The following is a 26354-nucleotide window of genomic DNA, read 5'->3' on the forward strand; positions in this document are numbered from 1 at the left end:
AACTTTCACCGCCTGACCCCTTTGAGGACAACGCCTTACTTCCCTCCTCCAGGAGACAAGGTGACAAGGACAGACCCTGAATTCCAGTTCTGGGGCTTCCCCCCTCCCCCTCAGCCATGTGACCTTGAACAAATCACTTCCCTCTTCAGTCTCTGTGGCAAATGTGGTAGAGGGGTTGGGGGCCTGTGGGAACTCTTAAGATTGCTTCCAGAGGGCCTCCTCCAAGTCCCGCGGAGCCGTGGCTGACCCTGCAGGCAAGAGGGTCCCCAGTCCGCAAGCCTAGGTCCTGGGACATCCCACGGTTTCCAAACAAGTGCAAGTGCAGGTCCCTGACATGCCGTCTCTGCTCACTCTCTTGGGGTTTCTTTGCCTTTTTTTTTTTTTCCTTCTTTCCTGGATGAAATTCCTGCCAGCTCGGAAGGAAGGAGGGAAGGGGAGCGAGCCACAGCGCAGAAAGTTTCCTTGACTCCTCCTCCGCCTGTGTCTCCCTCCCTTGCCAAGCCCAGCCTGTGAAACTGAATAACGAAGATCACTCAACAATGCCTGCCCCTCTCTGACTGCACCGGTCCTGCGCTGCCGCCGCTGCGGCCGACGACACCCAGCAGAGCCCACGGGGCGGTCCCCACCGACGGCGCAGCCAGCCCGCTCCGCCGCGGGACCCAGAGGCGAGCAGCGGCCGTCACCGCGCCGGAGCGTCCGCCAGGTGCCCCGGCCGCCGGCCGCCGAGATGCCCAGCCCGCCCGGACTCGGGGCGCTGTGGCTGTGCGCCGCGCTATGCGCCTCCCCGTGCGCCGCCGGCGCCCCACAGCCCGGCCCCGCACCAGCCGCCTGCCCGGCCCCCTGCCACTGCCAGGAGGACGGCATCATGCTGTCGGCCGACTGCTCGGAGCTCGGGCTCTCCACCGTTCCCGGGGACCTGGACCCCCTGACGGCTTACCTGTGAGTACTGGCCCGCACGTCCCTCGCCGCTCCCGTCTGGCCATCCGCTAGCGCCCAGCCCTGGCCTCGGGCTAGGGCACCTGCTAGGCGCCGGGAAGCATGGGCATCCGGGGAGGGCTTTTCCCCTTCCAAGTGGGCTGATGCGGGACTGGGGTGAGGCGTGCCCCTGAGCGGGTGGGAGGTGAGTCCGAGACTGTGGACCAGGCAAGTGGTGAGGCTGGGCTTCCCTTGGTTTCTCAGTGGCCCATGTCTGGGGGTTTACTGTGGGAGCTCAGGCTTGGTAAGAGGTGGGTGTCTGGACGCTGGAGCTGGAGGGCCCCCGGGGGCTGCTTTCTCCCCCTACGCAGCAGTGCCCAGACGGTGGCTGAGCGTGAGGCTGACTGATTTGGTGGTAGAGCAGAGGGGAGGGGCCCCAGTGGGGTGCAGAGATGTCTGTTCCTCTGCATGCAAGGAGAGCAGAGCTGTCACACAGGCTGGGTGGCCTCCCGGGGGGGGGGTCCTAGAAGCTGGGAGAGGGGCCTAGCTACTCTTGGCTCCACCAAAAGGGCCCCTGCCAGCACCATCTCCCTCTGCTGAGGCCTCCTGTCTCCCCCGGGGGCCTCCCTGAAGTCATGTCCCAAGAGGCCGCGTTGGAGATACTAATTTGTGGGCAGGCACCGAGGCCGAAAACCAGAGAACCATTTTTAGAGCTGAGTTGGGGTGAGATGGCGCGTGAAGGGGACCCTATTGGGGGCAGCTGTCCCGGGGAAGGCTCAGAGGAGCTTCCCCCTCAGAGCCTGAGGGCTGGGGGCACTCCCTGCTCCCACCTGGGCAGGAGGAGTGTGTGAGAGTGCATTCCAGACCACCTAACCCCACCCCCACCTCTGCTCTGGGAAGGAAACCTGCCCCCCCCCCCCCCCCCTGCCCAGACTCCTTCACCTTTTCTCAGAGGAGTTCAGGTGGGAAAGTCCCAGACCATCTGTCCCAGGGATAGGTTCTGGGGCTCCAGGACCTGGGAGCTCTGAGGAAGAGGGGGCTGGGCTAGTTTTCACAGGAGCCCAGCAAGTGCCTGTTGAGCTAAATGGGATCCGACAATCACTTGTGAGGGTGTCCTGGCGGCACGTGGAGGGTCCTGATGGCAACCCTTCATGGAGCTCCCTTCCCAGTCTTTCTGTCCCTAGTTGGATGTCCGTCTCCACTTCAAGAGGCACAGGCTGGGGACCAGGGCAGGGAGTGTGAGGAGAAAATAGTGTCCATATTCCAAAAGGGCAAATTGAATCCTTCACAGCCCAGGAGGTGAAGGCAGCGGTGAACACTGTGAGCCCCTTGGGGGGCTGGGAGGCTGCCCCTCAGCTGGTAGAGGAGGGCTGGCTCTGGCCCCCATGTCTGCTACAGCTAGGGCAGCCCCACTTTTAACCATTTTATATATTGGGGGTATATGACATTGTTTCATTTGAAGACAGGGTTCTGGGGCTAGAAAGAGTTTGGAAATGGCATCTGTAGGAGTCTTTCTCTGGGGGAGCAGAAGGAAGGGGCTTTTCCTGGGTTGAGGGGGGGGGCTTCCAGAGATTGATTGTTCCAGTCTCCTTTCTCAGCACCTGTCTTTCCAGACTGACCCTTTTACTGGAAGAACTTGGGGAAGGAGAGGTACAATGCCACCTTTGGAATCCAAGCATCCCACCATCCAGGCTGATGGGAGATTTTCCACCACCTTGTCACAGTTCCTTGGAGCTGTGAGGTCTGCACTTGGGTTCAGTGGAGGTGGCACTCTCTGAGTTTGTCTTATGTCTCTGTGGGAATACAGAAAGCCTCTCTCTCCCAAGACGCGGACTTGTGGGAGAGGGGAGGAGACGGAGTAGGGTCCTGAGGCAATGTGGGGGATTTAGCAGTGGGCTCTGGAATACTGGAGGGAGGTGGGAGAGAACCATGTCCCCTGCCCTGGGCTGTGGACGGGTCCCATGTTCATGGTGGATGAAGGAGTCTCTGCTGGGGGCAGCTGGCCTGAGGGTGGCTCAGAGGAGGAGTCTTCTTTCTTTGCCTCTCAGGAAGGTGGAGCAGGCATGAGGGTTGTCACTGAGAATAGTGAGGGCAGGGAGGTCATGGGGCTCCCTTCCTCCTCAGCAATGTCAGGCAGTGCCCAGTCTGGCCTCAAGGAGCCCAGCTCTAGCAGAGGACAGTGCAGATTTATATTTGATGATGGAACCCACAGTGCCTCTCTGTCTCGGCCCCCAAACCCTGGTTCCTTCCCAGCTTTGTCACCTGCTGAGTCACTGAGCTCCTCTGAGCCTCGGGCTCGTCATTTGTGTATGGAGAGAAATGGGTAGCAGGGAGGATTAAATGAGACAATATGTCAGTATGAAGTCCCTGGCACAGCGCCTGACACACAGGGGGTGATGTGGAAATGGTGGCTATTATTATCATGCCTGCTGTTGTGTGTGTAGTGGAGATGGAAGCAAGCTCCCAGGACACTTCACACAGGAGGGAAATTGAGTCCAGGGGTGAGTATAGAACTCAAGGGAGGGGCACCAGGCTGGCTCAGTCAGTTGAGTGTCCAACTCTTGATTTTGGCTCAGGTCCTGATCTCAGAGTCCTGGGATTGAGCCCCACATCGGGCTCTGTGCTCAGCACGGAGTCTGCTTGTCTCTCTCCCTCTGCTCCTCCCCATCTCCCCCAACTCTCTCTCTCAAATAAATAAACAAACAAACAAACAAACAAACAAATAAAATATTTAAATAAAAAGAGCCCAAGGGAATGGTCTGTGGCAGGAAGAAGAGAGGTGTGTGCTAGGGAGTCATCTGTAGGTGTTGGTCTTGCTCAATGCTTGGTTGTTCTGGGGGCCTGGGGTCCAAGGAGTCGGTTGACAGTGGGGGTGGGGGTGGAAGGGGAGTGGACCCTTAAGTCTTTCTGACACGGGGTTGAGAAGGTGAAAGGTAAGATTAAAGCACTTGGGTGTACAGGAAGTGGCAGGCCAGAGGGCATTTGAAGATCCTTAGAAGGAGCCATAGATTGAATCATAGGCAGTACCAAGGAACTACGGACTCCAGAAGATACCTGGGGGTCCTAGACCTGCCCCAATAAAAATTACTTCACATCTGCTTACCCATCCTGGGAAGGTGAGAGTCCCTCCTTCTAGTCAGTTACCTCTCATGGTGCACACACCTCTACCTTCCTCCATCTTGGTTCTAGTGAAGACCAGAAAGTCTTTATACCCAACTGCTACCCTTTGCTTTGACACCTAAGTCCAAAAATTATGATTCTTTTGGGGCCCAACGCCAGCCCTGTTTGATCAAGCTTAGGAAGACAGACTTGAAATACCCACAATCTTTCAAGGATCTCTCATTTTTTGAAGTCTCCTCCCAAACTGAGTTGCCATGAGCCTCACTGGGGTTTAGACCTTCTTCCTGGGTAGGGCCTGTTCTGGGAAACCATTTGGAGGAGGTGGAGCTCTGGGGCATTCCAGCTTGATGGTGACATGAAGACAGAAAGCCTCTTGCTGTATTCTACCCCACATACACACAGTGAAGGGACAGGGATGTCCAGACAGCAAATACTTGTTGGCAAAGACGCAGAATTGTCCCCGAGTAGGAGAATCTGAGTAGTTACTATCTGTTCCTCCTTTTGCTCCCAAAGTTGAGCCGTATCAGGAATGGATGGTGGGAGAAAAGCCTTCTTGGGAGGGGAGTTGTAAAAGGCCTGAGGTACCTACACTTGCAGTTGGCCCTGAGCATCCATCTCCATCACCCACTGCTTTGGGGGCAGAGAGAGGGGCCGCCCCTCCGGGCAGCCCTAGTCAGGCTGCTCATTGCCCTCTTGGGACTTCACTCCCTTTCAGACTGCCCATGATAACCACTAAGCTTGTTTGCAAGGTCAGCAGGTTGTGTGTGTGTGTGTGTATGTGTGTGTTTGTGTGTGTGTATGTGTGTATGCTAGGTAATTTGCATCCTCCTCATCACTGCGTGGGGGATGCCCATGACCGGATGGAGGCAGGCCACTGGGGGAGGGCAGAGGGGTTAATAGCACAGGCATCAGCCACAACAGAGCAGGGGATGACTCATCACTAAGCCGTGAATCTGGGCCAGCTGGTCTGTGACTTAGTTTTCTCATCTGTAAATGGAGCTAATATCTACCTCATAGGGTTGCTGTGTGGATTCACTGAAATAGTGTTTGTAAAGGGTCTGGCATGGTGTGTGGCCTGTGGGAAGAGCTCAGTCAGTGTTAGCTAGTGTTGTTATTAGGGTGACCGGGGCCAAGAAATGTTAGGCATGGAAGTCTTCCTGGAGGAGGAAGTCCTGGAGCCAGCATTGGGAGGAGAGGAGGAGCACTGTTCCGTGAAAGGCGTGGGATGGTGTGTGTGTGTGTGTGTGTGTGTGTGTGTGTGTGTGTGGTGGGGCCACGAGAAGGAAGAGTGGCTGGCAAGGAGACAGAAGTCGCTATACTGGGAACCTGGAGAAGCTATAGTTTCCGGCTGGCTGGTGCAGTCTTAGGGCATCGGGGCAGGAGGTGGACAGTGGATGGAAGATGCCAGCCTCCTCCCAACATGTCCCGATGGGCCTTGCGGGGTCTATCACAGGAAGAAGCAGAGAAGCAAGCAGCTTCAGTGGATAAGAGCTGGCCTTGGGCACGATGTACCCTGGGGCTCAATGTGCCCGGTCTCCTGTCTCACCTCCAAGGCTACCCTCCCTGGGTCAGGCCTCAGTTTCCATTTCTGGTAGATTCTAAGAGCCTGAGCCATCTCTGCCTTCCTGAAACTTGGGATTTGTGAGTTCTAATCCTCGGTCCCTCAGTTGCTATGATGCGAGCCCCCAAACTTTTCTGGACCTCAATGTCTACACATTTCGTTGAAAAACATGAGTGGGAGAGGCAGGGAGAAATCAACCCTGGGCCTGCTCCCCCGATGCAGGATGGAGAAAGCCTCCAGCGAGAATTGCTTAGTGGAGGTGGGCAGTAGAGGAAGGGACTGAGGGAAGGGGGAGGATCCAGACAGCACCCGGACCAGGGCAGAGAGAAGGGCGAAGCCAGGGAGAGTGATTCCAGGAAATGGGGTGCCAGGCTTCCTCCAAAGTGCAGCCTGGGGGGACGGGCCCATCAGAGGGCAGTCCTGGGGGGTCGCCGGAGGAGGGTGAGTGCGTGGAGGAGCTAACACCCCAGTTCAAAGGAAAGGCAGGAAACAATCCTAGGCAAAAGAAAAAGGAAACCTCTGGGCTCTGGTGGCAGCAGGCCCTGGGCGCGGCCGGGTGGGGCGGCTGGTTGGAGAAGGCCTGGCTCCGAGCAGAGTTGGCCCCCAGCCCGCCCCCCGCTCAACCCCACCTTCCCCCACACCGTGGGCTCTCAACCCTGATGGCCCCACGTGTGCCACAGCCTGCTTCCCGCACTGCCCCTGGCCCACCAGGCTGAGAGACGGACGGGGCATGGGGCACCGGCTAGGGCACCGCGTAGGGAGACCCTGCCGGGGAGGCCGGGAGGCTCTGGCTGTGGTCTCCAGTCTCTCCACCCCAGCAGCTAGGGGCTTCGTGCCTTTGGACAAGTTACTTAACCTCTCCACAGTTAGCTTCTTCACCTTGAACCTGGAAGCAGGAACAGTATTTACTTGGAAGGGGGTGGGGGAAGGGCTCATGATACAAAGCGGGAGCACGGTGTCTTTCATGTTTATACCCACGTTCAAATGTTGACGATTTATATTGTTTTTCTCCATCTTTTCACCTGCAAATGATCTGCTGAGGCCCAGAAGGGGAATAACAGAGCCACCTGTGACAGGGTGGGGATGTAAGGTGCCGGGGTGATCTTCTGGAGCCCCATCAGATCGACCGCCCACCCGCCTCCCTTCTTTCTTCCTCCCTCCCTCTATCTGTACTCATAAAGCCCCCTCCCCTTGACCTTCAGGGACTGGGGTCTTTCACAGAGCCCATTCAGCTCTTGAGCTCCCAGCCCCCAGGATGATGGAGGAAGTGATCCTCCTCACAGGGACACATGAGGAGCTGGCCCCTGGCCTGGTACCTGGTAGGAGACTCTCCAGAGAGGAGAAGTCTAGACTTCCAGGTCACCGCTGTCTGCAGAGCCCAGCTTCTCCCCAGAAGCGGGAGTTCTGTGGAATTAGAGCCTTCTCTGGTACAGCCCGAGGAAAAGTAGGTGTGTGCGGGGCAGTTAGGATTTCTGCCCCGGGACATGCCCTTAGGGGCCAGTAAGCGTTACCTGAGCCCGTCCCTAATGGGCTGTGTGACCCTTAGGCTAGTAAACTCACTCTGTTGGGTGCAGGGCCAAGGCAAGGAGTCCCACTGGGGCTTTGGGAAGGTACAAGAGACAGGGGTGGGGGAGAAATTTCCAACCCTCTTTCTCATATTGGAAATGATGCCTTCTTTTAGTCAAACTGAAATGGACTCATTGACTCAGGGGCTCTCAGGGTTGTGGGAGCCCCTTTGTGCTAACTAGTTCCTTGCAAAAGAAGGGGGTGGTCCCCAATTTCTAATGACAATTCAGGTCTTCCTCCCCCCCACCCCTCCGCCCTTCAGACATGGGAGAACAGGTCTCAGGAGGAGAAAAACACCCAAGAGGCCAAACCTGGGCAGGGAGCAGAGTTATTTTGGAAGCAGCGAAAGGACATGGCGGGGGGGGGGGCGGGGGGGGGTAGGGCTCAGGGGTTGGCACTGTGCCCCCCCGGAGCCATGCCAGAGCAGGCCACGGGCGGGCTGGCAGCGGGCAGGTGGGGGCTGGGCCCTGCTGCTCCAAGACAGGGTACCTCCAGAGCTGCCGAGGTGTCCTCTGTGCCACTGTCTTCTTCCTCCTCCAGAGCTAAAAAGGAAGACCTGTATCTTGAATTTCCCCAGCCCTGGGGCATCGGGGCCCCCTCTGATGAATTGTGTGAGATACAGAATCTAAGGCTGGGGCCAGGGACGTACCTCGTGCCCAGTTTCCAGTTTCCTGCCTCTCCTGTCTACTGTCGCACACGGTGGGGTTGGTTGCCTTCCTGGTTGACATTTTCATTCCCTAGACTGTAACTTTTCTTCCAGGAAGAAACCAGATTGTCAAGAAGGTCATCCTTGGGGCCCAGACAGACATACCTAGGAAAGTGCCACTGTGAGGGCCTCGCTGTCTTAACCTACGGTGGTACCAGTGGGCATTTACTGCATTTGTGTAAGCATCCCCCTGGCATCATCTTGCAGAAACCCCGGGAGAGAGGGGCTAACATTATCTCCATCTTATGGATGACGAAACTGAGACTTCTAGATGTTAAGGGTCTGGCCTGAGGCCGCCAGCCAGTGGTGGGATTTTGCCCTAACCACTGCCGCTAAGGGGGTCAGAGCTGGGGGTTTTGGAGCTCTGAGGGAATGGGCAAGACTGTGGGCACGTTAAACTCCCAGGCACAGCAGTCCCTTAAAGCCTAGTTCCAGTTCTCTTGTCTTTCTCAAGAAGTGTTGGTGGTTTCATTCCCATCCCATCGGCCAGCAGGGTCTCTGGCAACTCCTCTGTGGGGGTTGCTTGAAGGGAAGGTGCTAGGTCCTCTGTGAGGCAGTCAGGATGGGGATGGGGATGTCAGAGGAGACAGGAAGAGTTGGCTCACTGTACCGGATGGTCATGGGGAGTGTCCGAGGTCAGGAGCTCTCTGAGGACGGTGCTGGTCAGGGGAGACCCCATCCTGAGTCCTGAAGGACCAAGGGATTCAGGCAGAGAGTGGACAGGCAAGGCCCTCCAGGAAAAGGGAAAGCAGGAGCCTCAAACACAGAACACACTGGGGCTCTATTACTTCATCACCACAGACTTTCTATCTCACTCCTTGACGCAGGATATTCCAGAGCTGGGCTCTTGGCCTTTTTCGCCTCAGGCCACACATTTAAAAAACAAAAACGAATTCAAGGTGTTTAGCAGCTGGGATAAATCAACTAGGCTGCTCCCAGCCAAAGGCTTCTAGCCAACCCCACCAACCCTAGGCAGCATCCGGCCCCCCAGGGGCGGAGACCCTTTCTCTGTCTCTCTCTCTCTCTCTCTCTCTCTCTCTCTCTCGGCCACACCTGGAAGCACTGCTGTGGAGGAAGAAGCTCGTGTTTGCAGCCTGGCCTCACAGGTTCAAAGCTCAACTCCAGCACTAACTCGCGGGATGGCCCTCCCTGATTCTTCACCTCTCGGAGCCTCAAATGCCTCAGCTTCAAAATGGGCGTAAGGATATCCAGCTCTTTGAAAGACGTTTGCAGTTTGGCAGAGTGCTTGGCACACAGCAGATGCCCGACACATGGGGGCTATTGTTATTACCCGCTCTGATCTCCCTTGGAAGGAGAAGCACTTGAGTGGAGAAATGGAGGCAGGCAAAAAGTAGCCCTGCGTCTTATGGGTATAACTCCGCCAATTTAGGGCTCGGCTGGGAGTGAGACGCAGAGGGTTGGATCTAGAACACCGTTCTCCTCATCCTCTCTCCCTGCCACTGTCCCCTCCCCTTTGCCCTTGGAGGTGCTGGAGGAGGTGGGGGTGTCCCTGAGAGTGTCCAGAAAGGCGGATGGGAGGAGGGTGCTGAGTGCCTTCCGTTGCACTTGTGTCAGGGATTTGGACATGGTCCCTAGGCCCAAAGCCAAGGCAGATGGACTACTGAAGGGGGAAGAGGGGAGGAGTGGTGGTGCAGACTAGGTGCCATCACCGTCCCCATCTACCACCCCAGCCCAGTTCATTGCCAGGGTCACCGCAGGGCAGGGAGGGGGTGGTCGCTTGGGCGGCCCATGGAGGGTGAAGACTGCTAAGATTTATTCCACCTCCCTGTGTGATGTGCAAGTTTGAATGGTCTCCCGACCTGAGTTACCACTGACTCCTGGGAAACAGGCCAAGGCAGCAGCCGCTAAGGGGCTTTTAACACCTCCGGGAGGAAGGAAGCCTGCCCTTAGCTTGACCCCGGCTAAGGATTCTTTTCCCCAGGTCCCTGGGTCTCTCCCAATTTGCTTCATGTTCCTTTGCATACAGGACTGTGCCGTTCCGTGGGGATAGCTCTATGGGTAGAGTGTGTTTAAGCTGGGGTTTAAGCCCAGTTGCCAGAGCGCACTGTTCGCATCCTGATAATACCTCTCCCCCCAGCTCATGCTGCGCTCTCCCGTTCCCCTTTGTTAATGATCAGTGATAACGCCACTCAAACTCCCTAGCCATGTGGGGAGCAACCATTCATTTGGGAGCACCGTGCTGAAGGCTTCCTCGTGCATCCACCCTTGTGGGCTGTTCTGTCCTTCCTCCCTCTCTCAGACAAGGAGGGGGACACCGGGCCAAGGGGGAGAGCCAACGTTGGAGGTCAGCTTGGGGCCTCCAAAGCCCAGGCTCTTTCCTCTGCCCTCAGGGCTCGGAGGGAGAGACAAGACAAGCACACAAATAACTGTGACACTTTGTGGGGAGTGAGACGTGCACCAGGCGGGTCCAGATAAGGAGCAGGGGGCAGGCGCACAGAGGAAGGAAAGCTCATGTTAACTAATGCCATTGATGCAGAAACCGCTGGAGAGGCAGTTGTGCAAGGGAAAAACCACAGGAGTGGGCGTTAGAAGCCCTAGGTGGACACTTATTTGCAAAACAGAATAATCATCTCTCCCCGATGAAGTGGTTGTATTAAGCAAGGTCCTGCTTGGATGAGTGCTTAGCACACAGAGGATGTTATTTCCCCCCGCCCCACGCCGCTGCAAAAATATCAAGTAGGACTGTGTACCCATGTCTGTTGAGGGCGCGTGTGTGTCCACCTGACAAAGGCTCTGCCTCATCAGATTCAGATTCTGGGCATTAGAAGTTGGAGCTCTCAGGGGAAGGGCCAGAACTCAGGCTTCAGACTGGGAGCTTCCTGAAGGCAGGATCTGGGCTCCTGGTTCCCTTCCTCTTAGGACTACATCACACGCCCCCCTTCAAACACATGGGCATGTGCGTGCGTGTACACACACACACACACACACACACACACACACACCAGCCTCTACCTGCAGGGGGCACTCTGAACAGGGTCACAAACACTACAGGAATATGCATTCGGTCTTTCTCCCTCCTCCTCGGCTCCAGATCTGGGGCAGCCCAAGGGTGGGGGTGTCTGAGGAGGGGGAGGTGGATCGAGTGTCCAGGGATTGTGAAGGTTGAGGCAGGAAGGGGCCGTAAATTAATCCCCTGCCTTTGTGGTGGACAGAGCCGATTAGGAGGCTGGGAGGAGAGAAGAAAGGAAGGGGACTATTGTCTAGGACAAAAGCAAGAGAGAACAGGAATTGGGACAGGGCCTGGGCTCCCGCCCTCACTTACCTGGGGGCAGACCCAGAAGAGTCCGGAGCCCGGAGCCAACTCGCTTCTCAGACCGGACTGGACCCCGGCTCTCCCAGCACAGTTACCAGCTTCTGCACTTGTGAGCTGGGTGACTTGGGCTAACCCCTTAGACCAGCGCCTACATCACAGACGTGCCCCCTCTTCCACCACACGGGCCCCGTGCTTGGGTGAATGCTGCCTGCTCTCGCCATCTTACAATTCTACACTTGATCTTAGCCAAAAGGCCGAGAAGCGATCGCCATCTTACAATTCTTCATCATTTTTTAACAAGTGGCCCCACAGTTTTGTTTTGCACTGGGTCCCGTAAATTGCCCTGCTCTTCACCCCTCTGAGCCTTGTATTTCTGGTTTGGAGAATGAGGAAATCTCTTGACCAGCCTCCCATCTCCCATCCCAAGTGGTCATAGATTCAAACGAGACCCCTTCTCCGTGCTCTGTCCTCTGATTCCTAACATGGCAGATACATGTCTTCTGTTCTTACAATCCTGATAGACAGGGGGACGAGGGCAGGGATGGATGGGAGGAGGGGTCTCCTTAGGGATGCCATAGGGTAGAAGAGGCAGCTTCTGTCCGGATGCACCTGAGGTGACCTCGGGGCTGGAAGGGACACTGGGTATCACTGGGCTGGGGGCACTCCTTGGCCTGAGCATGGCATCTGCAGGGTCCAAGGGTTACGGGGTGCGCTGTGCCAAGGTGAGGCATGGGGCGCACCTGAATCTTGGTGTGACTCTGGGGGGCAAGGCCTTTGCTTGAATGGGAGGGCCTCTGTGTGAGTTGCACCCCTTCCCAGTTTTTCAGAGTATAGCAGATTGGTTAAGTGCCTGAGCTCTGGAGCTGCCCCTCCAGGGCTCCGATCCTGGCTCTGCCTTTCATCAGTCTTCGGGGAAAGATTTACTCTTTGGTGCCTTAATTTCCTCACCTGGAAATGATGGGGACGGTAATGATGGCCACCTCGTAGGGCTGTTGGGAGGGCCGAATGAGTTAATATATGGGAAATGCTTAGAACAGTGTCTGACGCATAGTAACCTCAAAGGGCGTTAACTATTACTATTCATTTATTCAACTGATAAACGTTTACTGAGTGTGTACTCCCTCGCAGGCACAGCTGTGCTTGGCACCCTGTTTTACATCCACAGTTCTCCATATAACAGCCACAGTGGCTGGTCCAGGGGGAGGAGACAAAGGTTTAGTGCCCTGTGTGAGCCCCCTCGGGAGATCCTCCCGCCCACCCGCAGAGCCCTGCTGGCCCCGGCCCTCCCAGCTCTCCCACCCTCTGGCTACTGTGCAGTGAAGGGCTGCCCGTTCTGGAAGAATTGGGGGATATCAATAGGTCCCCTCCTCCAATTTTGTCTGAGACTCCCTGGACACCGGCCCACCTGAGCTGTAGGTCCGCTCTCTGTTCAGCGGAACTGGAATCAGGAGACCCTGGGCTAGAATTCTGTCTTTGCCACCAACTTGCTGAGTGCCTTTGGACAAGTCCTCTGATCTCTTTGGGCCTGTTTCCTGTCGGGCTGGCAGTTCCTAATCCCAGGATATTGCAGAGACAAATGATCGTGTTTAAATGAAGAGGCAGAGGGAAGAGAAGGGGAGGAAGGAGCATGAGTGAGGCCATGTTGAGTCTGTGGGATGAGGGAGGCGCCAGGGTCCCCGGAGATCTGCAGTTTCACTCAGTGAGACTTGAGATCCCGGGGGCTGGGACAAGGCACGGCCATCACCAGCACCTCCAGGGCTGCGTGCCCAGCCAGAACAAGGCCCCCCATTAACTATGTGCAGCCAGCGGAAAGAGGAATGCCCACCCCCCCGCCAGCCGACGCCACGCCAACCCTCGCTTCGTTGCTGGCTCCCCTGATCTGAATGCAGAAGCCCAGCGTGCCGCCTCCCCCTCTGCCTGCCCTGCCTCTACCTGCCAGAAAGTATTAGCCTCACCCTCCAGATTGGCATGGGGGTGCAAAGGCACCATGCTGTGGGGCCCGGGGGACCCGCTGGGGGTGGGGCTTGGGGTCAGGAAATACCTGGGCTAACCCCTAGAACCCTGGTGTGCCCGGCGCTGATGGACAGCCCTGGAGCCTGTAGGGGGTCAGGGCTAAAGAGTATAGCAAACGGGAAAGGTTTGGAGACACACACAGAAGCTTGCCCTGGGGGCCCTCCTGAAGTTTTGTTGCAGCCCCCCACCCCTAACCCAAGCTAGAACCCTGGCACAGGCAGACCAAGTCTTCACCACCACTTGCTTTAGTGTGGCTCCTCAAGAATGTGATCCCTGGGAAGTTCTTTCTGGTGTCTCTCCTCCTTCCTGCTGTAATATCCCTGAGTTTCCTTCCTGTTCTGGTCAGAGGGGAGAAAGCCAGCAGCTACTCCTGCTGTGTTAGTCTCACACGCACTCTGGGGTGGACTGGGTTTCACTTCACTTTCTCCAAGAGGAAGGGAGCCTAACCTACAGAGGCAACCTCAGAAGCAGGAGGTGGAGATGTTGCACGGTCCCCAGGGATCCTGGAGGGGCTGCTGAGGGTCTCTGTCTGCCCCTCCACGGGGACTGCACAGCACTGCGGCTCCCTGCCCCACAATGCCCCGGGGGCTGCCGCCAGCCCGCTCAGTGCCCCTGTGGCCCCACCATGCGGGGATGGGGCAGAGTTGGTGAGTGGAGTGAGGGCCAGATTTCAGCCTCTACTTGGCCTTGCCCACGCCAGGCCACAACTGGACATCTCTGTGAGTCAGTCTGGTCAATACTTAACCAAAAAGTGATTGCAAAACTATTTATGAGGGGTTGCTTGAAGAAGATTTATTCTATCTAGTCCCTTGGATCTTCCAAAGTCTTTTTACCCCAAGTATGGGCTGTAGACCAGCAGCATCAGCACTGGGAACTGTTGGAGTGTGCAGCTCAGACTCCACCCCAGACCTACTGAGTCAGAATCTGCGTTTCAGAGTGTGCCGGGCACTGCCCCAAAGCTTATCCTTGCAGTAAGTCAGACCCTCCGCTGAGTCTCTGGCCAGCCACTCCCCCCATGCCGTCCCACCCAGAATTGCTTTAACCTCATTTATCCTTAGGTGATGCCCTATTGGTTTATATCTAGGGCAATAAGAAAAAGCCCCGTAGACTTCACTGTGATTTACTGTGAGGATGTGGTTAAGAAATGGGTTCAGACAAGAAGCCTGCAGCTCTGGGGGCCAGTCTTCAGGGGAAGCCGGGGAAGCATCAGCTTGATTTCAGATACAAGGGACTGACGGAGATGTCTCTTCTTCAGGGAAGCCTTCCCTAATCCCTCAACCCTGGGAGAGGGCTCCCCTCTGTGTGCCTGCTCGGCCCCAGGGCTCCCCGTGGGTTTGAACTTCTGGTCACTTGTCTGTTTCCCAAACTAGACTAGGAAGCCCAGGAAAGCAGGGCCCCAGCCACCAATGCTCCCTGGTATCCTTGGTGCTGGCACAAGCCCCTTGCACGGGGGTGAACAAAAGTATTGGTGGATTGAGTGAAGAAAGGAACGAACGGATGAATACACTAATGAATGGCCAGAGGCAGGAGGCACAGAGCAGAAACCAGCACATGTGCTCACCTGAGAGAGAGGGCTGCGATGCTGGGAGGGAGGGCCGCCCTCTCCAGACTTGGTGGTGGCCCTAACCTGGCTCCACCAGGGGCCGGAGGTGTGGCATCCAAGCCAGACGGCTGCGGTGAGCACGGAGCCGTGCTGGGGAGCCTCTTAAGCTGCCAGTTAGCCAGCTCATGGCCAGGCTTGGGTTTCATTAGAGTGAGACATCTGTTCTATAAACCCTTCTACTTAGAAGTTTTTGTCTTTCCTATTCATTCTCCTTACTACTTTTTCTTTTAAAGAACACTTCTTTTGAAAATTTCCATCCAGTTTCAAACAAACTAAGACGAACAAAAGTATGTGCTTGCCTCTAGGCTTGGATGGAGAGAGGCCTCCAGGGACTTGAGGCTCCTGGTTCTTCAATCTCCAGGGTGTGCTCTGAAGGTCCAAGACGAGTGAGCCCTGTGATCTGTGCTAAGAGAGATCTCAGGCTGGTGGGTCAGAAGGTTACCACCTTGTAAGTGCTTGGATGAGGATAGGCACAGGCCGGTTGTGGGGGTACTCAGGAGGTGGGGGGCAGCAGTGGGGAGGAGTGGGTCCCACCGTGGAATCCTGCAATGGCCCAGGGTGCTGGGGCCGATGGCCAGGGAACTCTGGGAGGGAAGTCTGAGAACACCAAAGCCCTTGGCCATGCCAACAGATGTCAGTAACCTGCTATGTGCCAGAGCCTGGTGCAATGTCCTGGGAGTGCACAGATGAGTGAGATGATATTGAGTCATGGATTGAACTTCTGGTTTCAATTCCATGAGGTAAAATGTTAAGAAGTATTGACAAGATGCTGTGGGAATCTAGAGGGAACGCTTAGCCAGGGTTAGAGCTAGAACCCTTAGCCAGCTTGAGGTTCATGGAAGATTATCAGAATGAGTCTCTCTGTTTTTTAACTAACTTTTTATTTGAGAATAATTTACATCACAGAAGAGACTCCCTATCGCCTGCTAATTTTTTTTTAAAAAAGATTTTATTTATTAATTCACAGAGAGAGAGAGAGAGAGAGAGCACAAGCAGGGGGAGTGGCAGGCAGAGGGAGAGGGAGAAGCAGACTCCCCACTGAGCAAGGAGCCCGATGTGGGGCTCCATGTGGGGCTCCATGTGGGGCTCGATCCCAGCACTCTGGGATCGTGACCCAAGCCAAAGGCCGACGCCTAACCAACTGAGCCACCCAGGCGCCCCTCGCCTGCTAAATTTTTACAAGCTGAGTACACTGGCATCATCAGCACCCAGACCAAGAAACAGAATGTCCACAGCTTTCTAGAAATCCTCCACCCACCATGCCTTCTTCTAGGCACTTCCCGCCCCCCCAAGGGTAACCACTGTCATGATTTCTAACAACATAGGTACGTTCTGCCTGTGTTTTGCACTTCACATAAACAGAGCGCTATTTTATGTCTGGCTTCTTTCCCTCGTTGTGTTTGAAGTATTTTTCCATACTACACTGTTGTTTGCCGCAATAGCTTACTCTTGCTCATTGCTGCGCATACTCACTTCGGGAGAACACAACACAGTCTATCCATTCTACTGTTGATGCGCAGTGGACACGTCCCAGTTTAGGGGCATTGTGGATAGTGCTAACATGGGCAGTTTTGTACAGTCATTTGGTGAGCATCTGGATGTGTTTCTGTTGGTTATACATCCAGGAGTGGAATTGCTGGGTCATAGATCCAGGGGGAGTGTCTAGGGTGAGAATGAGTTTCCTAGGTGAATGTGGGATGGCTCATCAGCTTGGTCTGAGGCTTCAGGAGGGAGGCCAGTGGCAGAAGGTAAGGAGAGAGCAGGGGCGGGGGGAGCCCACAGCAGGGCCTCAAGGACCAGCAGTATATTGAGACCCATCTGACTACCTACTGTATACTTTCCAGTGGCTCCTATTACAAAGTATCATGAACTGGGTGACTTAAAACAACAGGAATTGATTCTCTCATGTGCTGGAGGCCGGAAGCTCAGAATCAAGGTGGCGACAGGGCCCCACTCACTACAGAGGCTCTAGGGAAGAATCCACTGCACGCCTCTTCTAACTTCCGGTGGCTGCCAGCTTCCTTGGCTTGTGGCCACATCACTCCAATCTCTGCCTCTGTCTCTACATCACCTTCTTCTCTGTGTGTGCCTTATAAGGGCACTTGTCATTGGACTTAGGGCCCATGCAAATAAACCAAGATGTTCTCCTCATTTCAAGATCCTTCTCTTACTTACACCCGCAATGACTCTTTTCCTAAGTATGGTCACATTCACAGGGGCCAGAGATTAGGGCATAGACATGTCTTTTGGGGGGCCACCATTCAGCCTACTATACCATCCCTCACTGCCATCCTAAGCACCCCAGCCCAGTCCCCCCCTTTGCAAAGCTCTCCGGCCACTTTCTGATGGCTAAACCTGTCCCTCTTGGCTGCCGTAGGCCAGCTTCCTCCTGAGATTCCTGCAGCACTAACGTTCAAGGCTCTTTCCAGCTGGGTCTGTGGTTCTGTATCTCTCCTCTGGCCTCGGGGTCCTCCCTGTCTGTACACACGGGCACACGTATATGCCTCCTCCAGCGCTCACCGAGGCTCTGCACACAAGGGCGCTCGGAACAAGGCACTGAGGCTGAAGGCACCTTTCCCGCAGGGTCCAGTCCTAGCCCAGGGCACCATGCCCAGTGGCAGTCCAGTGTCCAGCCCTTCTCCATGTCCCTCTCCCCCAGACACCACTACCTCAGAGGGAACCTGACGGTTACCTGGTCCCAGGGCTTCTGTGGCAGTCCTGGTTACACACACACAAACACACACACACACACACACACACACACACACACATCTCAGAGGGAGGAGGGAGGAGCCTGGGAGAAGGGGCAGGAGCCCAGCCCTTTGCTCTTCCTTGGAGGAGGCCTGGGAGACAGGAATGCCTTTGGCTGGGGGACCCTGGCCAGAGATCAGAAGATCAAAGGATGCAAAGATCAGGGCTGGGGCAGGTGGCACTCACTTGGAAGCAGCAGAGAGAAGTAGCAGCGGGTGCCTCCTAAGGGCAGGGCTGACCCAGAACGCCCTCCCCTCCCTTCTCCTCCCCTCCCCTCTGCCTCCCCACCCCATTTCCGTTGTGACCCTACTGTGCTGCTTCTCCAGGAGGAAGGGCTCTAGGGGTTGAATACAGGGGAGGGGAGGGATACTAACTGGCATTCATGCCACTTGGGAGGCACCGCCACTCCCCCCGACACACAAGGATTCTCCCATGTAACCCTCACGATTCCCGTAAGAGGAACCATTACATAACCTGTTAGAGATGCAGAAACTAAAGCCCAAAGAGGAAAGGTAACTTGCCCAATGTCAAACAACTGGTAAGTGGTGGGGCCAAGATACAAACTCTGGGCAGTCTGACACCCGAGCCACAAACCACTACACCCTAACAGAAGGCCCAGAACTCTGTTCAGTCCAACTGCAGCATGAGGGAGTGAGGCTAGACTACAGGAAGGACTTCTTGCTGGGCAGGGATGTTAGACCTGGATCTTGCATCTAGTCTTTGTACAAGTCCGACGAACCCAATAGGTAGGGAGTTAGGGAAGAGGGTAGGTTGTTGGGGCACCAGCCGGAGGGTGGGATGGAGGCAGCAGGACCGGAGAGATTCAGCATGAAGGAGGCAGGAGTCGCCGGGAGTGTCAGGCATTTGGGACCTCAGCAGCCTGCCGGCGGCAGGTGTGGCAGGACCTCCCCGTGGCTGACTGGGCCAGCAGGGCGAGGTGCGCCCAGGTGGGCTTGGAGGAGGGGAGCTGAGTTCCAGAAAGTTCCACTGGCTCTCCGAGGCCCCTGGGAGTGGGACTCAAAGCCTGACAGTGACAAGACGGGTGGGGCTCTCCTGGGCCGGCCCTAATCCCCCTGCATTGTTCCTGGAGCTGCGGCTGCCCCCCAGCTTCCCGGCCCTTCAGCCCCAGGGACAGCCACAGACAACGAGACAACGACGCCGGGGGCCTCTTGGGGACCGAGCTGCTGCCTTGCGCACCGGCTCCTCGGACTCCCGTGTGCAGCAGTGTTCAACAGAGCGAACTGGCGAAGGTTTGGCTCTGCCGCTTATTAACTGTGTGAGTAGACACGAAGTAACTCGATATTCCCCAGCCTCCGTTTCTTCATTTAAAATGGGAATAAATAATGCTTCACTCCTTGGCTTGATAAAAGGATCAAATTAAATGAGACCAAGGATGTACCAGAACTCTATGAACTGTGAAAGACATTCAAATGGAGGGGAACTGGAGAGGCAGAGGGGTGGGGTTGGACGCGATTTGGGACTTCGGCATCAAGGGACCCTGATTTTCTGTCTCCTCTGTAAAATGGGTCTGTAAAGCCTTTATAAAGCACAGTGTCTGCCCCAGCCGAAGTAGCTCTTATTATATGCCCTGAGCTTCCAGTTTCTGCTCTTTCCCACTAGATTCAAATCGAAGGCAGGACCAGGTCCAATTTCGAAAATCTTTTGGCTGTGGGTCTTGGTGCTGCCCCTGGCTGGGGTGGGAGTAGGTGGCAATTGAGTGCTCCTTCATGTGTCCGTCCGTGGAGGTAAGTGGAGTTGCTGGGTCGGGAAACAGAAGGGATCCTGCCGTGAGAGGAAAGCTTCCATCTGGGATGTGGGGGTAGGAGGCATGTGACTCTGAAGAGAGGGGCCTTTCTTCCGTTTTCCGGCCCCAGACACACCCTGTCCCTTTATCCAGTGAAATAAAGGCTAAAGGCAGCAGGACCTGGAGCCTCAGCTAAACAAACAGGGCTCAGGGCTGTGGTCTGCGCACAAAGTGGACTCCACCTCCGGCCCCCATGTAGCCCTAGTCCTTCCCACCTGTGCCACCTCGGCTCCCCACCCCCTTCAGCCCCTCAGGGATTTCCCACTCTGAAGAGAGACACATAGTTCCTCCCCTTGGGGAGGTCTCACCTGATGGCAATGGCACTGTCCTCTCTAAGGTGCTTCAAGTCTGAGAGGGCAGACAATTCACACCCATACACCTCCGTGCACGGAAATGGTGCCCTTTTAGATGGAACTAGAGATGGGAACAAGGGCTGGAAAAGATGCTGGTGGGTCAGGGGAGACCGGAGCTTAATGGGGTTAAGTGGGCAGGTCCCCAGATGCACAGCCACTGCTGCCTTCCTCGGCTGGCTTAATTCTCTTCCCTTGTGCTGCAGGCCGCTTCAGTCCTTCGGGCCAGGGTCTGCCTGTGGGGTGCTCGCCCCTCCCTTGCTGCATTGAAAATGGACCTTGAAGCTGGTGGTGGTGGTGGTGGTGGTGGTGTGTGTGTGTGACAAGCACAGGTAATTGGGAGCCATGGAAGAGCCCCCAGCCTGTGTGGGGAGACCAAACACACGAATGAGCAATCTAAGACCAGGAGACGAGAGATTGTAGTCTAGGACAGGGTTGTGTGGACCTACCTGTGACTGAACCCTCAGAGACTAGAATCAAAAGGCTGTTCGAATTAGCCTGAGGTGGCCCTGTGACACTCAAGCCTCTTGATCCCAGCACTGGTCACTCAGGCTTGTAATTGTCCACTCTCTTGTCATTGTTCCCACTGGACTGGGCTCTTTGAGGGCAGGGATCATACATTATTGGACTTTGCAGCTTCACCACCTAGCACAGTGCCTGGTATATAGTAGGTGCTCAGTAAATGTTGGTTGAATGACATATGGCTGGATGAGTAAATGTATGGATGAAGGCCGGAGCTTCCTGTAGGAGGAGGCGCTTGAGCTGGGCCTCAGTGAGTGGTAGAGGCAGGCAGAGCTGCTTGCGGGCCATATTGGTTGCTTATTTACCCCGTGCCAGGCACTGGCTGAGCACTTTACCAGTGAGAAAACTAAGGCAGAGAAAGGTGAAGTAACTTGCCTAAAGTCACACAGCCAGTAAGCGGCAGAGCTGGGAAGCAAACACAGGACTGACTCCAGAGGCTGTACTGGTATTGTCCAATGTCCCTGCGATGATGGACATGCTCTAGATCCGCACAGTCTGTTGTGGTAGCCACTAGCCATGTGTGCCTATTGATCCTTGAAATGTGGCTAGTGAAGTTGAGGAACTCAATTTTTAATTTGATTTAATTTGATTTATTTATTTATTTGACAGATCACAAGCAGGGGGTGCAGCAGGCAGAGGGAGAGAGAGAGAGAGAGAGGGAGAAGCAGGCTTCCCGCGGAGCAGGGAGCCGGATGCGGGGCTCGATCCCAGGGCCCTGGGATCATGACTTGAGCCGAAGGCAGACGCTTAACTGACTGAGCCACCCAGGTGCCCCTTAATTTGATTTAATTTTAATGGTTTTAAATTGAAATAGTCACATGTGGGGGTTGGCTCCTCCATCAGACAGTGGAGGTCTATGCTGCCTCTGAGGAGGAAGAGAGGAGCAAAGGGAGTCCAGATCCCATCCTCCACAGTTTCCAGAGGCCCTGTCCCCTCCTGTTCGCGGGCTGTACTCAGACCACACTGCAGCCCTGCCTGGGCCCAGGAGGCCCGGGTCTTTAACTTCTCCACCCACAGGTGGCCATGGGGGAGAAGCACATATATACACACATCAGGCAATCCCTGGGCCATGCTTTGCTCTTGAGAGCCTTTGCTTGGCTCTGGGCATGGGCAGAGGGACAGCTCCCACCGGCCCAGCTCTTGACTGTCCCGGGCGAGTTCTCTGAGGCTCATGACTAATTGCCTGGGGCAGGAGCAGCCCTTGCACTTGACCTGTTGTAACACTTCTGACAGGAATTCAGAGACACTGTGGGCCACCCCAGCTTAGCCGCTTTGCCCCACAGAGCCAGAGATGTCCCTTAGCCTGGAATGATCCTGACTCCCTCACAAAGGGATTCCCCTGCAGAACTGAGGGTCAGTCTGCCTTCGGCTCGGGTCGTGATCCCGGGATCCTGGGATCGAGCCCCGCATCGGGCTCCCTGCTCGGCGGGAAGCCTGCTTCTCCCTCTCCCACTCCCCCCGCTTGTGTTCCCTCTCTCTCTGTCTCTCTCTGTCAATTAAATAAAAAAAATAAAATCTTAAAAAAAAAAAAAGAACTGAGGGTCAGAGACCACCCCAGAACTCCATCTCCATCCCCAGTGCCTGTCCCCTTCTTCGCTTTGCCCAGGCACCCACACCTTTGGCATGCTATTGCCATCAGATTTCCCCCTTATTTGTTCAAGAAGAAGAAGGCAGAGCCATAGAGTTTGGGTTGGTTCTGATGGCACCAAACCACGATTTCCCAAATCTAGCATCTTTGAGTGAGAGGGACCTCTCCTGGGCCTCTTCCCTCCTTGGCCTCCTTTCTCTGCCATCAGAACTTGAGACCCACACCGCACAGATGAAATATCATGATACCCATGAGCGACATTCCCTGACTTCTGTGGTCTTTTAACCCAGGGCTTAGAAACAAAACAACAACAACAACAAACCCCTTGTACTTTTCTCTCACCTGACTTGTAGGAATGTCTCCTTCCCTTGCCCTTATCCCTCCCTGCCCCACCTGAATGAACTGGGTCACCTGAGGATGCTCTGGGTGTCCTGGCTTTCCCTGGTTCAGTCTGACTTGTGCGAGCCTCACCTTTGCTGAGCAACCACAGGAGACTTTCTCTCCCCTTACAAATGAGCCCCAAGTCTAGGGGGCTAGGCCCACCCCACCCACCCCTCCAGCTTCTCTTGTACTGTTCATTACACCCTTCCATTGCACATCCTCCTGCCACTCCAGGCAGGCTGGAAGACATGCTTGTTACAAACAAGGGAGCCAGGACATGACACAATGAAGCAATAGCCCTTGTATTGAAAACTACAGCATTGTTCTCACATAGGACTTTGTGTAAAGCCTAAGAGAATGTGTCCTGCTGTCATGTGAAGACAGATACATTTTATTCTGACTGGAGTACACTCCCTTTTTTGGAATTCTGGGAAAATTACAAAAATCCAAGAGAACTTTGTGTCAACTAGTGTGTTTAGAATCTCTAATAAGACAGCTGGTACCACGTCATCTCTGACAAGGAGGTGCCACCTAGGGGAATCAACTGGGCAGGGGAGGCTGCTTTAGAAAACCCAAGATCAATGTGGTGGGGTGGAGAGAACATTGCCCTGGGGTTTAGGAGACCTAATTCTCTCAACTTGCTGTGTGACCTTAGGTCACTTTGTTCAGCTTTGAATCTTGTTTCCTCCCTTGTAAACTGATTGAGTGCAGGAAGAGGAAAGCACCTTTCATTCAGAGGGTGTTTGGAAATGCCTGGGGGGTGTTTTGGAAGGTCACAACAACTGGGAGATGCTACCAGCACTAAGGAGCGAGGCCAGGGATGCTAACAGTCCTGTGGTGAATGGCCAGTCTCATCCACTGTGCTGATGAACCCCCTCCCCCACAGTGTAACATGGGGTGCTCTCTGGGTGCTTTCCACTCCGAACTCAGTTCTGCAAGCTACTTGCGTCTCATATACACCCCACTCTCGTTTCTGCCTCAGGAAGCCATGCTGGTTTACCCTTTCCCCCTTCTGGGCCTCTGTTTTAGTCTTGAGTCTGGACACACAGCTCAGAACTTAATTGGGAGAGTGGCTGTAGGAACCGCTTGTAAACCACAAAGCAGAGTACATATGTGGGTTTTTTGTTGCTACTTTGTGAGTAAACAACCCTTCCCCAGCAACACTGTAAACTCTTGGAGGGCCCAGACCCTGCCCTGTGCTTTGTCTCTGTTCCTCAGGATGCCTAGCCCTGTGCTGGGCACACTGCAGCCAGTCAGGAAAGAATGATCTGTAGGGCTGGACGGGACCTCGGTATTGGCCCGATCGAAACAGCTTCCCTGATTCCAGATTCCACGTTCTTTCCTCTTTACCGTGTCACCTGCCTCTCTTGTTGACCAAGGAATTCAGCAAGTGTTCCCCGAGTGCCAGATGGTCCCCGTGGCATTCAGCCTGTCTACTGGCCCTCTTCGATGGGAGGGACTCCCCCATCCCCCACATTGGGCTATTTCCACACTAGCTCATCCTGCTCCCCGTCAACCCCCAAGCTGTCTCCCATCATGGAGGGAACTGCGCCAGGCCTGGCCCTTGTGCGGAAGGGTGGCTGCTTCAGGATGTTGTGGCAGCACATTAGGCCCTAACCAGAGACCGTTGCCCTGAGAGGAAAAGGCCAAAGAGAAACCTGAAGGTCCACTGTAGGTGCCTGAGAGATCCTTCAGAGGAGGACCTCACTTTTACTTTTTCTGGAGGATGATGGATTGAGAGACAAGTGAACGTTGTTAGCAACAGGCCCCCTGGATTGTGCACCAGACTGGAACTAAGCGCTAGGTTCTTCACAGAGGTTATGCCCTTAATACAGCAGTGGGAGAAACTCAAGTTAGACAACAGGAAGAACTTCCTAGGAGCAAGGGTTGTCAGCACAGGAAAAGAAGCTGGGGAAGGAGATCATCGATCTCCATCTATAATGCATTCATTTGGACGTTTATTACACACCCCTATTTGCCAGATATCCCACTAGGATTGGAGGATACAGAGAGGTCTAAGATTGAGTCCTCGCCTTGAAGCTCATAGTCGTATGGATCACTATAATCATTATAATTCAATTAGATGAGTATAATATTAATAAGGTAGATATATTAAGCACTATGTTTTACATTTAGTAACTCGTATAATTCTCGCTACTAGTGTGAGGTAAGTACTATCATTATCCCTGTTTTACAGATGGGAAAGTGGAGACTTAGAGATGTCAAGTGGCATGACCAGGATCACGCAGCTAATTAGTCTTGTGCTGGGGTAATAATGAAGGTGGGTGCAGCACTAGGTACATGGAGGAGCTCAGTCATCATCACTGAGGGAGCGTGTACAGAATATTGTAAGCACCCAGAGGACGCCACACCAGGTCTGCCTGCAGTGACCTTGGGGCATGGTTATGCCTGGGGACAGGGGCTCATGTCCTGGTCACTCTAACTGCTCTTTACCCGGCCGCAGAGATGGGCAACCTTAGCCCACGGTGGAGACAGTGCAAAGGGGCCCTGCTTCTTGGGCTTCTTCTCCAGCCAGGTGGGGACAATCCTCCCAGGCCCGCCCCAGCAGAGCCCAGGGTCTTTGCCTTTCTCTGTTTCTTCTCCCAGATGAAAAGTGCAAACAGAATAACTTCACCAGCACCCTTGGGTATCAGCCAGATTGTGGGGGGCGGGGGTGTCCCTTATTGCCCCACCCCCCTCCAGTTTCGGATCTTGCTGCTGTCTGTCCCCTCAGTTCCCCAGCATCCTCCCTCTTATCAAACCCTGCTCCTTGTCTCCATGGTGACACTGCCTCACCCAGCTTCCTTGGGTGGTCTGGTTGCCTCACAGGGTAAAGCTCTGAGAACATTTTCCTAATGTGCGGCCAGAAACTTCCACTTCCTGTGCCCAGGGCTGCCCCTCTCTTCTCTCCCTTCCCTCCCCCCCCCCCCCCCCTGCCCCCCCCCCCCCCCCCCCAATGGCTGTGTCCAACTAAAAGAACATACAGCCCCTCTGGGTCCTGCAAGAAAACTTAAGAATGGGGTTGCAATGCATCCTCTCAATCCCCCCACAGTTGGAGAGAAGCAATTTGCAGGGCTCAGTGCAAAATGAAAATGTGGTGCCTCCTGTTCAAAATGTATTAAGGATTTCAAAACGACAACAGCAGAGAATGTAACGAAGCCGGGCCCTTCTGAGTGTGGGTGTGTGTGCAACTGCACACGTCAGGTCGCACTCCCAGGAAGCCGGTCCTGGAGAGCGCTCGAGCGTGCGTGCGTGCGTGCGTACGTGCGTGCGTGCTAATACGCATGCGTGCACACGTGTGCATGCGTAGTGGTCACTGGGCGATAGTAGCGGAGCGTTTGAGTTCGGGAATGGGGTATCTAGTTCAGCCACAAGTTGGACCCCCAAACAGTGTCACTGAGCGACCTGTGCCCCTTCCTGGGGCCAGGAGATAGGCCGGAGAGGAGCCCTGCAGCCGAGAGCAGGAACCCGGCTTGCCAGAGTCACACAGCCAAAGGTTTCCAACCACGGGAGTGAGACTTGGGTGAGGCTGTTTGTTTCTCCCAAAGAATCCCTATCTTGATAACATGTGATGCTCTGAGAACGTTTATGACTTTTAATAGTACACTAGTCCGATGTGCGCATTATAGATACACACGTGTCCTCACACATGGCACACGCGTGCCCAGCACCCCACAAGACAAGCACACCCAAGAGCTCATGTACCCCAATACAGGCCCCCCCCCTTGTAGATACCGACAAGTTCATACAGCCAAGCAGATGCAGCCACAAGCAAACCCCAGGACCCCCCAGGATCGGACGCCCTCTTATTTGCCCTGGGTCCAAGCAGGGCCTGAATGTGCTTACTGGCTTGCACAAGGACAGCTGACCCCCCAGGAAAGTCCTGTCTCAGAACCAGCACTCCATAGGATGACCCCTGTGTTCAGAGTGCCCGCATGCTGCTTCCCTCCTGGAGACTGTCCAGGCATACCTTCCTCCCAGGCAGGGCCCCGTGCCTCTTGCCAGGGCCCTCCGCCATTCCCAGGGCCTGTGGCATCAGCTTGGAGGATCTCAGCTCTGAAACCTGCCTGCACGTTCCTCTCTCAGCTCTAGGCATTTCTCTTCCTCTCCCTTTCCTGGGCACCAACCCTACCCCTCCCCTTTTGTGAGAGGGCCAGGTCTGAATAGGGCTCCGCCCCCCCCCCCCCCCCCCCCCCGGAA

The 26354-nt window shown here is 55.1% G+C and overlaps 1 protein-coding gene across 1 annotated transcript in view; it reads left to right on the top strand.

The window, feature by feature from the left end:
* Nucleotides 1-727: 727 nt before the first annotated feature.
* Nucleotides 728-26354, top strand: part of LGR6 (leucine rich repeat containing G protein-coupled receptor 6) — a 116830-nt gene continuing 91203 nt past the window's right edge. Inside the window, exon 1 of the mRNA XM_025855219.2 lies at nucleotides 728-939. Coding sequence (XP_025711004.1) covers nucleotides 728-939 — 212 coding nt within the window. The remainder of the gene's footprint in view (nucleotides 940-26354) is intronic.

This window comes from Callorhinus ursinus, unplaced genomic scaffold (assembly GCF_003265705.2).
Source record: "Callorhinus ursinus isolate GAN/ISIS: 27379988/994484 unplaced genomic scaffold, GSC_fseal_2.0 scaffold57, whole genome shotgun sequence".
In the NCBI taxonomy this organism is placed as follows: domain Eukaryota; kingdom Metazoa; phylum Chordata; class Mammalia; order Carnivora; family Otariidae; genus Callorhinus; species Callorhinus ursinus.